This window comes from Sciurus carolinensis, chromosome 4, assembly GCF_902686445.1.
Source record: "Sciurus carolinensis chromosome 4, mSciCar1.2, whole genome shotgun sequence".
Taxonomy (NCBI): Eukaryota; Metazoa; Chordata; class Mammalia; order Rodentia; family Sciuridae; genus Sciurus; species Sciurus carolinensis.
The window spans coordinates 153,212,120-153,226,192 of NC_062216.1; the positions used below are offsets into that span (position 1 = coordinate 153,212,120).

The 14,073-nt window shown below is 37.8% G+C and overlaps 1 protein-coding gene across 1 annotated transcript in view; it reads left to right on the forward strand.

Annotated features, from left to right (window-relative positions):
• Positions 1–14,073, forward strand: part of Cfap54 (cilia and flagella associated protein 54) — a 315,326-nt gene that overhangs the window by 256,633 nt on the left and 44,620 nt on the right. The window contains exons 64-66 of the mRNA XM_047551199.1: positions 5,202–5,372; positions 9,545–9,651; positions 13,517–13,658. Of these exons, the coding sequence (XP_047407155.1) occupies positions 5,202–5,372; positions 9,545–9,651; positions 13,517–13,658 (420 nt within the window). The remainder of the gene's footprint in view (positions 1–5,201; positions 5,373–9,544; positions 9,652–13,516; positions 13,659–14,073) is intronic.

Sequence of the window (14,073 nt, forward strand, 5' to 3'; positions counted from 1 at the left end):
ACTCTGTAGTCAGAGTTTCTAAATTTATACTTAATTTCTGAACCTTTGTTTTAAATGTATAATAAAAGCAATTCAGGATATGTACTCTTTACAGTTGTGAATGTGAATAGTTAATAGAGGTAGAAATTTTAAATAAATTAAAAGTTAGAAGATTATTTTATTTGGGGAAGTTATTATTAAATTAGCTCAGCGGTAGAGCACCTGCCTAGTACGCATGAGGCCCTGGGTTCAATCTCCAGTACCACAAAAGCAAAACAAAAGCAAATAACCTGTTGAAAAGATATAAAAAGGGGAATAAGAATGAAACTTTTTTTTTTAAATTGACACACCTAGGCTCTTAAATAGTAGTAATTTGAATATTTGACCAAGCAATTCAAAATGGATGAATTACCAGATATTAAAAAGGAGTTTTGTTTAAAAATAGGACTATGTGCCTAAAATTTAGTATTCAACAAACAATACAATGCAGAAGACATGTTTGGGTAACCGTAAGATGGCGGCTGGCATTGAGCCAAGAGGTGGCGCATAGTTAGGGTTAACACGGTGTGATCTACTTTTGCCTGATTAGTTAATGTCTCCTCTGCGCTAGTGGTCAACAGATATTCCTCATTCTTTCTTGATTGGTACCGAGGGGTATGCCTCAATTGTGCTAATCCTAAGCTAATTGACTGCCTTAGGTATATAAGACACGCACCTATAGGAAGCACCTCAGATAAGCAGCACCTCTGATAGATCGCTGGGCGGAGGACTAAGCAGACACCTCTAGGTTGTGGGTTGATGATGGCAGATTGCAGAATGCAGGTTGCAGCTCACAGAATGAAGATCGCAGGATGCAGGACGTACCTCTAAGAAGAAGCAACAGACCTTTAAGAAATAGCTCCTTTGATAATAGTAGCCTCTCTGAAAGTGTAGCAAGTCTCTTTTCCTGATAAGCAAAGTCTCTCTTCCTCTAAGCTCTAAGCAAAGCCTGTCTTCCTCTAAAACTTCCTCTAAAAGTAAGCCTCTCTTCCTCTATAAACTAGTGAACAAGCAAGAAAGCAGCGCACTAAAGAGAAAGATAATAGAAGTAGCTCAGTTTCCAATCCACCTCCGATAAATACCCGCACAATTGTTGCTGCAGGCGGTAACAAATTACCGCGGGATTGTTGCCGCGGGCGTTGACAATACAATACACTAGAGCAACTCTTAGTTGGTAAAGACAGAAAGGATGAATAAGACATGGTTCCTGTACAGAGTCTTGGTATGGGAGTAGAGAAACAGACATAAAATTAGACCAAAAGAAAATTAAACTATTTCAGAGATGCTTTTTAGGAAAAAAGTGTCAGAAAGAATGTGAAAACTGAAACATGTTAGTATATAGGGTTGACTGGTCAAGAACAGAGGAAAAGGAATTATCTGAGAGAGAGACGATAGAGCAGTGAAGCTTGTGGTAACAATGGGAAGAAGAAGATAGCTGTAGAAGATAATTGTTTCAGTGAAGTTGAAAACAACAACAACAACAATAATTTGATGATCCTTTGGAGATGGAAAGCAAATAAGATGGACTGGCAGAGCCTATTCTGCCACTGGAACCTCTGCTCACTGGAGCATGGTAACACCATCAGTAACTCTAAGGGAGGCAGGAGGACCAGCACCTCTGTGGAGGAAGGTGGTGCTTTCTGCTTCATAGACTCATCTGAGATTCTAGCAGAAAAAACCAAGTGGACACAGCATGTCCACTATATATTTGTGAAACTAACAAACTGATTTACTTGTACAAAATTCTTTCAAAACTAGAAAAATTCTCCTTTATTTTGAACTCTCTCTACTTCAACTTTTGCCACCTAGCTCTTTATTTTTACAGTTATAGACTTTCCTATATCAGACACATCCATGTTTCTGTGGCTGACTATCCCAGAGCAATGATCTGAAAATGTGGCTCATTCCAGAGTGAGAACCCTTGCACATCTTATTCCACTAGAATGTAGCAACCGTATGTTTTGGGTAGATAATAATATTTTTTTTAAATCACCCTTTTGGACATTCTTGCCCTTCTACTCAAGAGAGTCAGATGATTTATTTAATAAATTATGAGTTGAAGAAAATTGTGGTAAAACTCATTAAGGAATTTTTAAGACTTCAGTTAAAGAAATGATTCCCATTAGGGTTTATGGAGTTGTCTCCAGGGCAATGTCTTAGAATCACATGGAAAGATTTTCCAAATAACTTTCCCTCCCCTGGATTCTGGACTTTTGTGGCATGCTTGGTACTCAGCACCTACATTTCTGCCCAGATTCTAAATCATTTAAAAATAAGAGAAAAGAATAAGATGGATCAGGACTTAAAAATACCTGCCTTATGGTCATGAAGTTAACATTGTAGGGTGAAGTTTATATACACTACTGAATTCATTACTTTCAAATAATGAATACCAAAGTAGGAAGATTTATCAATCCAGTCCTATATTATCGGGTCATTATAGGCCCCTATAGAAACTGTGCCCTGTGGGCACAAGCCCCTTAAAAATCTGTTGCATGAAGAAACACAGAGAATGTTCACTCCCTGTAAAAATTCACTTTTCCTAAATTTACCAATCAAATAACTATCCACTAGGGAGAGGAGTGAGTAAGGAAGCAGACAGGTCAGGAATCTATGTTAATGTCTCACCCCCTCCCAAGGAAGGAATTAGTCGATGTGGGATGAAATCCTTTCCATCTATTTAACACCAGATTCCCATTCTACCCTCCCCGCCCCACTTCCCCAGGAACTGAGATACTCTTTGAGTTTTGCCATCATATTTCCTGGATACCTCTGCTGTTTTAAAGTAAGGGACAAGGGAATGGGAAGGCTGAGAAAGTAGTTTTAATGGATCCATTCTTGTGGTTCAAAAAGACTTTGGAAACTAATATGTGTGACTTCTTAAATACTGTTCTGAAAGGAGCTCTGTGAGGTGTTCTAGCATTAAGGGCAACCTATTATTACCCATCTCCTAAGGATGATGCTCCAAAGGTACAACTTTGCATATCTTGTAAATACATGAGACATTTCTAATGGCAACAGTGTTATCAAAGAGTTGCTTCACCCTGTTTGCTCTTTTTTGATATAATTAGTGTAACACTCTCCCAGGATAATCAGCTCTGGAGATCACTGTCACTTGCCTGACAGGTGCGAGCTACCTAATCATGTGTTCGTTTCAGTGGGGTAGACAGCTAACGAGCATAAAGCCTTTTTGGATTTTTTTTTTTATATAAACGCTAAGCTTGGATGATTTTTATAATAACATTTTTGAGGCTTTAATCACTCAGGAGGCTATTTCAATCAAACTCTTTCCATAATTTGATACTTCAACATGCTTTTCCTCCACAAAGAATAGATGCCTTTTCCAGAACAATCATTGCTACGGTTGTGTTCATCATTTGTGTGAATTTTCATATTGTGAAGTCTATTGGAGCTTTGTGAGGGGAAAACAAAGCCAAGTCAATTTCATTGAAACTTCCATAAAAACGACATGTTTAAAACTGTACATGGTGCTGAGCTACTCGTGCTTATACTTCGTGTGCCTGCAACAGTCTGTGCAAGGTCAACTATTTCACTAGTGCTAGGTGGTTTGTTGTTTATAGGACTATGGCAACCTGGGGTTCACTGGGTAGGTCTGTCCTTTTATTCCTTTCAAGAAATAGAGAAAGCATATAAAAAGTACTTAGTGTATAACTCTTCAGTTAGCTTATGTAATTAATCACATTAGCAACTAGATATTACAGTACTTCAAAGATAATGGAAAACTAAATACCTGTTTTGATATTGATTTCCATTACAATTTACTATTATTAGCCCATCATGCTACAAGATACTGCATGTATTGAAATACAGGTATTTGGTTTTTATTCTTTTTTACTTAGCTAGTGATTAAATACAAATTCTTTACTCAAATTATTGTCAGAATCTCTGAAAGTTACTCAGATATGAAAAAATCGGAGAAATTATTTTTTTGAATTATCTACCTGATTTTCTTTTTCTTTTTTTGTGAATTGCCTGACACGGAATTAGTCTTAATTAAGCACTCTTGAGGGTCTATTTAACCCTAACAATCTTGCTTATTTTGCATTTTGGTCACGCGTTAAGTATCATAGTGCAAACAAATGAGGATTCTGGCTTATGGTGTGCTTTTATGATAGCCTGTAGACATTTTTGAAAAGTTTTTCACACTTATATTACCTTGCAGTCAAAACATCTTTTTTCTTTTATCAGTAGACAACTTGAAAGGTCACTGTCTCTCTCTTTTTATTTTATTTTGAAGACTTGCATTGTGTCTTGAATAGGTTAAGAAATAATGGGAGGGACAAAACCTTATAGAAACACCAAGCATTTCTTTCTGGAACTGACATGCTCACCTCAGTCAGCAAACCTTTGATGTCAGAAACAGGGCAATAGAGGAACTGCTTCTCAGCTACTGCTCTGTGATCTTGGGAATGACATGAAGTTGATCTTGAAAATAGTTTTCACTCCATTGTCGGTCCTTTTTGTATTTAAGATACTTTGAGCTCTATTATTGTCTCTATGGCTAGCCTGTTGTTTTGTTGATAATAGCTGCCATGCTTTGTCTTCTTGCTACCTTAGACAACTAATTAAATAATTTATGAAATTGCCAATTGCATTCCACACATTTATGTTTCTTGAAGACTCTTGACGCGGTGACCAAGTTCTGTAAAAGAAGTTGGACCCAGAGTCACCAAAGACTTGAACTTACAAATCAGCTACATTCATTTAAAGAGGGAATGAGAGCAATGAATTTTCACTTTTCAGAGCAAAAACTATGTCTTGTTTTGCATATGGCACTGTTATTGGAAAATAGATAATAAATTATGACCACATCTTTGGTGTATTCACCAGTGAATAAACCAAAGGCAACATAGAAGATGTTTCTTAGAAACAGTAATGACCTTGAGAAGGAAATGGGGGCATGGGTATTTTCCCCTCCAGATCATCCCCCTCAAAATTCACTGAAGTGGAAATTTGTCAAGTTTGCTGGATTTTAAAGCATATTTTTGTGATAGGTGAATCTATGGTGATCTAAAGACAGTTTTAAGATCTACTTTTGTAAAACAAGGTGAGAAAATTCTCAGAATTTTGCAATATAATCAACTAATTTGCTTTAAATATCGAAGGAGTTCATTATTAGCAGTTAAACTAACATGAATTTTGTTGTTGTTGTTGTTCCTCAGGTATATCATGACAGTTCCCAACAGTCCGTTTTTTCTTTAAAGCTTTATTCCAGTCCATCTCCGACAGACATAACATCATCAGAAATGGCAATACAAACTTTAAACAAAGAACTTTGTTTTCAGTGGTACATTCCTCCCCTGGACAAACCTCCAAAGGACGGAGAACCTATGGTATGTAATATAATGATAAAGCTAAGTCTTCTGCTTAGATATAAAGTCTAGCTGGACCATTTCAACCTAAACAGTGTCAGGTGTCAGTCCCCGAACTATTGGCTATTGGATAGTGGTTAAGATCCTAGGAGATTCTTGAAAATGGGTCAAGCTTTTAAAAATGGAACAGTTGGTCAATATAGCCTTTTGCAGAGGAACCTTCCACAGTAGAATTCCTTTGATTGCTGCTTTTTCTAAGAAGAGCCTCAGGCTTTTTCCCATAAGATGTTTGCCATATAGATTTCCCTTGTTCAGCATTTTTATTTGCTTTTTGTCTTCTGTATTGGTCTACTATTGCACTTCCCAGAGCATGAGAGTTGTCCCCTCTAGCTGTGCCTCTGGTAGCTCCTGCAGCTCCTGACTCTTGTGACCCCTGTCAAATCCTGAAGCCTCCTGGGCCTCTGACTCGTCTCACACTGGCCCCTTCATCCTGCTTTCTTAGGCTGGAAACCTGCTACTAACTCTCAGCCAATTATATGTCTCTTTTTAGTGGGATAAAAAGAGAAACTTTAAAGTATCCCTTCCCATATTTACTTAAAGTTATTTTCTACTTTTTAAAATATAGTCATCCCTTGGTATCTTCTGGGGATTGGTTCTAGGATTCCCCAAGGATATCAAAATCTGTGAATGTGCAAGTCTCTTATAAAATTGTGTTGCATTTGCATATAACCTATTTACATTCTTCCCTGTGCTTTAGATCATCCCTAGTTTACTTATATTACCTAATACAATGTAAGTGCTATAAAAATAGTTGTTTAGGGAATATTGACGAGAAAAATGAGATCTGTGAAGTTCAGTTTGGACGCAATTTTGTTTTTCAAATATTTTCAACCTGTGAATACAGAAGTGGATGTGGAGAATAGTCTGAACTGCCCACCCCTTTCCGGTCTAGTCCTGGCAGGATATTATATATATGTTTTAAAAATAAGAATCTATAACACCTTTTAGGGGAATTTACTAGAGTCATTTCTAAATTGTGCTTCCAAAAATACTATTAGCTCAGGGAATCAATATAGTGGTCCATGAGTAGCATTTTTAAAAAAAAGATTATGAAACACAAGAAAAAATGTGTCACTGACGGCAGGTGAAAAATGTTGTATTCTGAATATTTGGTTTTCATGGACTATGCTGTAAAAATAAAACTTCATCTAAGTCAGAATTTATTTACTTGCTGTCAAGAAAGCCAGCAAAGTGAGAGTTTGGAAATAGAAGGGTTACCTAGTTGAGAAACAGAAGGTTTACCTAAGCAACAGGTTTAAAAGAATAAGGAATAGAGTATGAAGTCCATTCACAAGGTCATAGAAAAATCACATTCATCTCAAGCAAGGGCAGGATGGGCTATGATGTCCACATGCTGCTCTCAGAAAACAGCATCAAAGAGTCAAATGTGAAGATGACATCTGCATATAATTAGATAAACATGGTTTGCCCTAAACAATCAAGTTTGACAATTAGCAAGAGCTCACAAACTGGTGTCAGACATAGATGAGAAGCCGAGTTCCAACAAATTCTAGTTTAAACATAGTGATTTTTTCAAGCCACAAGGAAAGATGCAGAACATTCTGTGCTTCCATTTCTTAGTTTGGATACATTTTCCTTTGCTTTACAGTAAATATGTATATATGTATTGTTCATAATGGAAGATATAGTTGCTGCCATAAAACTCAGTGAAAAAATTGAGAATTGTTGACTTAGATGAACTAGATCTTCTCAGATCCCAAATCCTATCTTTTTGGAGGATAAAGCTGAATGAAATTTGTTGGATGATATAAATATAGGTGTATTTGTCCTTTCATCTACTCATTATTTTAGGATTTCAGTGTAGAGTTCGATGTTGGATAACTGGTTGAAGCCCATGAAGCCCACAAAATGATAATACTAGTAAGAACTTGAACAGAATTTACTGTTCCAGACACTTCACTTACCTGAACTTCAAAGCAACTCTGTGACATACGTGACATCATGTGGCATTTGTCTTTCTCTGTCCTCCTTGTTTCACTTAACATTGTGTCCTCCAGGTTCAGCCATGTTGCCACAAATGATAGGATTTCATTCTTTTTTTTAATTACTGAATTGTATTCTCTTATAAACATATTTCTTTACCCATTCATCTGTTGATGGACTCTTGGTTGAGTCCCTGTCTTAGCTATTGTGAACAGTGCTATGCTAAGCATTAGAGTGCAGATATCTCTTTGACATTATTGCCTTTGGAAATATGCCCAGCAGTGGGATCCAATGTCTTTATATATGACTCTGGAAGTCCTGGGCTCTTTCTTCTATTCCCTGTGTATTGGAATTCCACAGTGTGCCTTGGTGTAGATCTTTCCTCCATTGTGCTGGATGCTTACGATGCCCTTTTCAATCTGGAAAGTACTGTACTTCAGTTCATAGAGATTTTTTTCTTTGACAGTTTGCTGCCTCTGATTATCTCGGTGTCTTCTTGAATATTGAACCTATTGGACCAAGTGTTTAGTTTGCTAATCTTTTCTCCCCTATTTTCTATGAATTTTAGATTTAGGTTTAATTTTTGAAGAGATGAGATTCAAGTTTATGTTTCATATCTTTTACTGATTAGTTGTTTTGTAAATTCTTTTTTTTAATTTTTAGAGTGCTTTCTTGTTTCCCCAGTGATTCTATTTTAATAGCATGTGTTCCTACTTCATGGATGCAGTGTTGTCCTTTTACTAATTATGGTTTCATGGGAGCTTTCTTCTGCTCTCTGTGTTGTATCTGATTCTTCCAGATCCTTTCTTCTGTTGGTTTTGGCATCTGCCTTTCATTTTCTGCTCTGAACTCTTAACTGTTGGTGTTTGAAGTGAGGCACTGAGAAGCAGGTGGGGTCGGGATTCATGATTTATGGGCCTCGTTGGAGGATATCTGCAGAAGGAGCCAGCAGTTTCATTTGAGGTTGTGGAAATATCAGCATCTGTGGGTCTTTTCTCTTTAACTGGTCAATTTCCCCACAGAGGATTTTCTTAGACACCTACTCTGCTACCTACATTCTGGGAAGGGACTGAGGGTGGCGTAAGGGGATACTGTGCATTCAGAATACATTAATTCCAACATTTTCACTTTAACACTTAACCCCTGCCCCAATGTCCCTGAGTATAGATCCTCTATGACTTAATATCAGCAGAGAGCAAAATAGAAGAAGTTCATCCAAGCAAGGGATGGGAGATCTCTGCCTGTGTGGGCTCAGAGAAGGGCTGGGAAACTTTTGCTGAACACTCCTGTTTGCAGTCCTACCCAGTCCTGCTTTCTAAGGTGCCTACATCTCCAGTCCTGTAGCCTTTTCAGTTTTAGTTTATGCTTCCTGTTGACAATCCCTCTTAAGTCACTTGAGACACAGCTCTTCCTCTCTGTTGAGTTTTCCAAGTTTTTTCAGAATGTTGTTAACATTGTCTGTTTCACCTCCTCTCTTCTTCTTTTTATCCTTGGTGCTTTAAAAAAAAAAAATCCCTTTACTCTGATTTTAGTTTGATTCTTCAAGGAAGCAGAATTGTTTGGCCCTGGGTTTTAACTTTGTTATATCTAAAATGAGGAAATTTGACCAGATCATCTCTAAGGTTCTACCAATCTCAAATTCTATGACTCCATGCCCATAAATAGGTGCTTTGTTATATGGGCCTGACTCTAAGAATTATCAGAATGCAAGCAATGGAGAAATTACTAGAGTGTGAGTAATCAAGAGAAGTCTCATCTTAGAGGCGGGATCTGCAAAGTTGCGACTGGGTTGAATGAATAGAGAGAAGAGGAGGGGAACATCATCAGTGAACAGAGGGGAGCAGGGAGGCCCCTGACAGGGAGGATTCACACTGAGGAGTAGTGAGAAACCAAGCTGGAGATTCACCAATGCATGGGTAGTCCTTGCTACAAAGAGTCTTCGAATGCAGAAATTAATGTCACATTTCAAAAATAATTTACTATTACCCAATAGTATTCGTCTTCATCTTATGACCTTTCACAGTTTTTGTTCATATCATTTCTCTTTAAAGTGAATTTGGGAAAAAAACCCCTCTTTTTGCTTTTCTAAAGAAAAACTTTGTAAAGTGCTGTTATGCTGAATTTTTTGAGGCAAGGTATAACTTTGATGTTACTTTTGATGCCACTGTATTCTATTATTTTTCTTACAGGTTTTATTATTGTGTGCATATAATACAAAGCTCATGAAGAGTTCAGATATTAGACTTTCTAATTGTAGCAACATATTTGTTGACTCTTTCTGGATTCCATTGAATAGGCAAGTAAACATGGATAATGTTCAATTCTCTTAATCCTCTTTGCTGGTATTTCCCTCAGTAATGTACAATGCAAAGCAAGGAATTTTTGGAAGAATCTTCCTTTCATTTTGAGGAGTACTATATTGTAGTGATTAAGAACATGGACTGTGGGTCTGGAGGGTTTTAGTTTAAATGCCACTTGTACACCTCACTGCCAGCACAATCCTAAGCAGCTTACCTAACCTCTTTGGGCCTCAGTTTTCTCACTGGAAAAATGAAAAAAAAATTACTAACACCTTGGGCAACTGGAGGAGCAGTTCATGACACGTCAGAGATGGTCAAGTACAAGGACATTGTACTACACTTTGCCTGTAACTTCAGTATGTTTAAAAAGTAACATGGCTCCTTAATGTGATACAAAATTAAGCCCCAAACCCACCAGCTCCCTGGTCTCACCTTTCCCTTTGTACTCAGTCCTGTTTTATATTGTTTCCAGAGTCAAAATCTCTGCTTCAGCCTCCTGAATTCTTTCCTCTTCATCAAATAGGACTGGCCTCTGATATTTTTTCATGCTTGCTTTCTCTCTTTTTCTATTCCATTTTAACACAATTTTGTTCCTTAATTCTTTAAAAGGTTTTTATTACTTAGTTTATTCCCAACTCTGCTGTTCATGACTCTGGTGACCTCAGCCTCCGTACCTCCATTTTAAGCCAATGCTCTGCCTCCCTTTTGTGTTATTGATAGGATCAAGCCAGATGAAGGATGATCATGCTTTGGGGAGCTGAGAACGCTAGTATCCATGTCTGCCAATGTTAGCTCTCTACCCTGCCAGGCATCAAGCCAGAGCTTGGTGAATGGAGAATTGTTGCTTCTCTGTCCTTCCCTGGAGAGTCCTGTTCCTACTCCATGATTTTATTTTGAAGTCCCTCTATTCTCGTCATGAAAGAGAATAAAACAAGAACTGGTCTAAGAACTGCCAGATTTTCAATTATTCTGTTAATTTCCTCCCTCCCTCCTTCCTTTCCCTCTTCCTTCCTTCCTTCCTTTCTTCCTTCCTCCCTCGCTCCCTCCCTTCCTTCCTTTTGCAGAAATGGCAGAAAACCTAGGCACAGCTCATATACCAGCATAGCTAAGCATCAATATTAGGAAATTTTGCACTTGTTATAAGTCCAAGAACATGTGGATTTTTTTAAGATCCACATGATGGGGGCAGTGGTTTGGCTCAGTGGTAGAGCATGTGTGAGACACTGGGTTCAATCCTCAGCACTGCATAAAATAAATAAAATAAAGGTATTGTGTCCATCTACAACTAAAAAAATATTAGAAAAAAGAAAACAACCATACTTTTCCAGTGCAGCCACCATAGATTAAAAAAAAAAATCCACATGATGAAAGTAATTATGATTTCTGCAGAGGAGAAAGTCATCAAACTGATAGGCGACTTTTTATTTGTCCTAAAAATTTCTTAATCTCAGTGTGTTTGTGCTCAACAGTACAGTTGCTAAAATAGGAACATTTTATGTCACTGAGGCCATCACACAGGATGGTGCCTGATGACCTTTCATGTAACCTACCCTTCGGTGGCACCATGAAAATGGTCTACTCTTCTCTCTGAGGCTAGCATTCCTCGGGTTCTGATGAGGGTCAAGATAGGACTTGTTCATCCTTTATAAGGCAAAGTAGCAGTTAATTGGGCTAGAAAAAATGGACCAGAGAAGATTCTCCTTTTATTGTCCACCTGCTCATCTCCTATTTAAGTTCTCATAAAGGAAAAAAAAAATTAATTTGTGGTGTTTTTGTTACAACAACAAAGAAAAATAGTGTTTTCAATAAACTCACATAAAGGTTGCTATGTAGTTCTCAATGATAGTAATGCTGTTATGACCAAGATCAAGTTCTCTGTGCACTTTCTCTGCCTTTAAACTTCCTGCCATCCATCTTTCTACTTCCTGCTGGGTCCTGCTGTCCAGGCCACAACCGACTAGGTGAGAGTGTTCCCAGGTGTCAGGGAGAGCACAGAGAGTGGGGAGTTAGTTCAGTCCAGCTGGGATAGTCTATTCAACATGGAAAGTCAAAGACCTGGATGAGGCATTGATCTAGAAGGGACAGGTGGGAAGAGGACAGTGAGGAGCATAGTCAGGCCAGAGAACAGAGGAATGGGCAAGGTGTCGGGCAGGTAAGGTCATGAGGATTAGGCCCAAGACTCAGGGTCACCTACTATTTTTTTCTTTCTCTTTTTGCTTTAAACAAAATAGCAGAAAACCTAGCTAGGTTTCATGTACCAACATGGCTTAGCAACAAAATTAGGAAGTTTGGCTCAAACTTTTTTTTTTTTTTTCCCTCAGTGCTGGAGATTAAACCCAGCATGACAGGCAAGCGCTAGCATTGAGTTATACTCAGTCTTATGCTCTTTTTGGAAGAGAAATAAGAATTTTTTCTCTATGTATTAGAATGAAGAATGGTGTTTTAGAATATTATCTTTCCTTTATGTAGTTTTTATGGTTAAGAATACATATAGTTACTTATTTTCTCTTTACAAAAGCCCTATGAGTTCGATGAAGTAGATTTTATTGTTTTCATTTTGCAGTAGACAGAATTTCAGGGTCACAGAGGTTAAATGCTTGAGGTTCACAGTACCTGCTTGAGGTCCTGTGGCTGGTGTGTGATGGAACCAAGTGTGACTCACCAAGTCCCAGAAGTCCTCATTTTGTTCCCTTTCTAGTGTACAAGACAGTTTTTCCAACATTATTAGAGATGACCCTTTTTTTATGGGAAATTTTTCCAAACAAACTGTTAACAACAGAGCATTACATTTTAATTCTTGCCTTTCTAATAGAAAAGTTTATAAAACATACTATATAAATTAAAATTCTATATATAATTAAAGGTACTTTAAAAACCCTTTTTACTGTTGAGAAGCCTCAATAGGGAATCTAGTATCACACCATCCTGCAGATGAGAATGCTGTGGGAAACTGGAGAACTGACATTCTTGTATATACTCCTTGCTTTCTGGATTATTTACTTATTTTCCATAATAATTAGTCTGCTTTCTCGGCTGCACACACACATGCATGCACATTCTTGCTGTGTGTGTAGTGTAGAGGACACTGAGGGCCATGCTGGTCACTGTTTGCCTCATTAAACTGCAAGCCTACTTCCTTCAGCCTCCCTCCACTGGTCCACCTTTGCTGTCACAGCATCCTCTGTTCACTGCCCCAGGGTCCCTGAAGTTTTCCATATTCAGCAGTATAGCCACTGTGTCCTCTGCCTCCTCTTTGGTTCTTGCTTTTCCTTCTTTCTTTATTTTTCTCCCTATCTCTGCCAAGACTCTCTTTCTTCCCCGCATACACACACACACACACACACACACACACACAGTGAGAGAGAGAGAGAGAGAAAGAAAGAGACCTGCACACTACTCTGAAAAATCGTGGGCTCATCGATTGGCCTTTTCAAGTCATTGCCAACTTGTCATAATCTTATACCTTCAGGTCAGCCAAACTAACATAGCATGGCTTCAAGATTTATTTAGGAATAAGTCTTTTGCTTATTGCCTAGAGTTATCTTGCCCATATAGATATCTATTTTCTTTATTTTCACCTTCAGGAATGATTCGGGTATGTACCTTTCTCTCATTGTGCCCTTGCCAGTTTGTAATATGTAGCAACCTGAGTATGTAGGTAGATCCTAAACACGATGAGGGTTCGGGAGTGTCTCTCTGCCCATGTTGCTTGAATAGAGGAGTGACGGAATGATGTCTGGGGATGTCAGAAGTCTACTGTGAAATAAATGAGGCCCCCCTGTATATCTTATGGGTCTAAAAAAACTAAAAATGCCTTTCTTAACTTTTCACATAAAATACTCACATATTTGTTATTTTTAGGGTTATTTCAGTTCATGAGAAACTATCTAATCTTGCACAAATAGCTGAACTATCATTGCCAGCAATTCCTGAAATTACTTCAAATGAGGATGCATATAAAATGGAAGAAACAGAAGAGAAACCGATTGATAAAGATATGGAAGTAAGTTATTAAATCATGGAAAGTAGTATTTTTATTGCAGGATTGGTGCCATTGCACGTAATTATTTAAAGTATTTTTATTTTGTCAGAACATAACTATGTAATTAAACTTGAACTTCAAGATTCCTCTGCCCTGTTTTCTTTATTGCTAGTACCAGATGTGACCCAACTCTTTGCTACTGTGTTTCCTTCAGAGTTCTTCCAGGCATACTGATTATAAGAATCTGACAGCAAATGGAAAGAAGCCAATCTAGAGACTGTTCAGATATGACTGAATCCCAAGAGACAATGCTTTCTAACTTTTTTCACTCTGTTATTTAAATAATTGTATTCCCAGGTGTGTGAATAAGAACTAGAAAGTTCAGATAAGCATATATGCTTTCAGACATTTTTTATGCATATGTATTATTTTCATC